This window comes from Elephantulus edwardii, unplaced genomic scaffold (assembly GCF_000299155.1).
Source record: "Elephantulus edwardii isolate Elephantulus edwardi_28Jun2011 unplaced genomic scaffold, EleEdw1.0 scaffold00006, whole genome shotgun sequence".
NCBI classification, from domain to species: domain Eukaryota; kingdom Metazoa; phylum Chordata; class Mammalia; order Macroscelidea; family Macroscelididae; genus Elephantulus; species Elephantulus edwardii.
The window spans coordinates 15,939,489-15,940,292 of NW_006399756.1; the positions used below are offsets into that span (position 1 = coordinate 15,939,489).

An 804-nucleotide genomic window follows, 5' to 3' on the forward strand; every position below is an offset into this window, starting at 1 on the left:
CTGTGAAAAGAACAGAAATACCAAAGTCATGACATCAGAATGTTTGCAGCTTTTCACACAGTCACTGGAAATATTGATTTCCTGAAGCTCCTTTGATTGTGTCCTGGATTCAGCGGTGTGCAATTTTATATGGAGAACCATTATGAGAAAGCCGATGGAAATGTCATTCAGCATTTTACCAAGAATGTCCCTTCAGCAGGCTCTTTATGGCTCTGCCCATCTTAGAGCAAAGCTTCGTTTTAAAAAAGGCTTTTTATCCTCTTGGCTGAGAGGAGTCTTTTCCGATGAAGCGTGCACCGCGGCTCTGTCCCTCAGGTTCCTGGAAGCCCGCCGCCCCTCACCTCTCACGGTGTGGAGGACGTGTGGTACTTCACAAAGGCAATGGCCGCCAGCTCCTTGCAGAATTCTTCCAACACAATCACGCCCTCGAGCAATGTGATGTGGTCGATGCTGGACAAGGGAAAACAGATGCACATCGACTCGTAATCCACCACTCATTGCATTTTAGGAAAATCTGAAGGTTAAGAATGAACTTACATCGGGCCTTCAGGTTCCAAACCAAGTAACCGCTTTCTAACCAAGAGAAGTTTAGGCGTAAAATCTTGAATCCGCTGGATTCGAACCATAAGGTCTCCAACAACCTGGGTTACAGAATACAAAGGAATATAGTTTGTAGAATCAACTACACAGGAATTGTCAGGATAACGAAAATCCCTTCTCTACTCCAAATACACCATGCCACCTGTCACTGTTTACATGACAGCCTTTTACCAAGGACTTACACTGAATGCTTTCATAATTTTC

At 44.5% G+C, this 804-nt stretch overlaps 1 protein-coding gene across 1 annotated transcript in view; it reads right to left on the bottom strand.

Moving 5' to 3' along the window:
* Positions 1 to 344: 344 nt before the first annotated feature.
* FAM160B1 (family with sequence similarity 160, member B1) overlaps positions 345 to 804 on the bottom strand; it is an 86,012-nt gene continuing 85,552 nt past the window's right edge. Inside the window, exons 18-19 of the mRNA XM_006880160.1 lie at positions 538 to 719; positions 345 to 450 (exon numbers count right to left, since the gene is read on the bottom strand). Coding sequence (XP_006880222.1) covers positions 345 to 450; positions 538 to 719 — 288 coding nt within the window. The remainder of the gene's footprint in view (positions 451 to 537; positions 720 to 804) is intronic.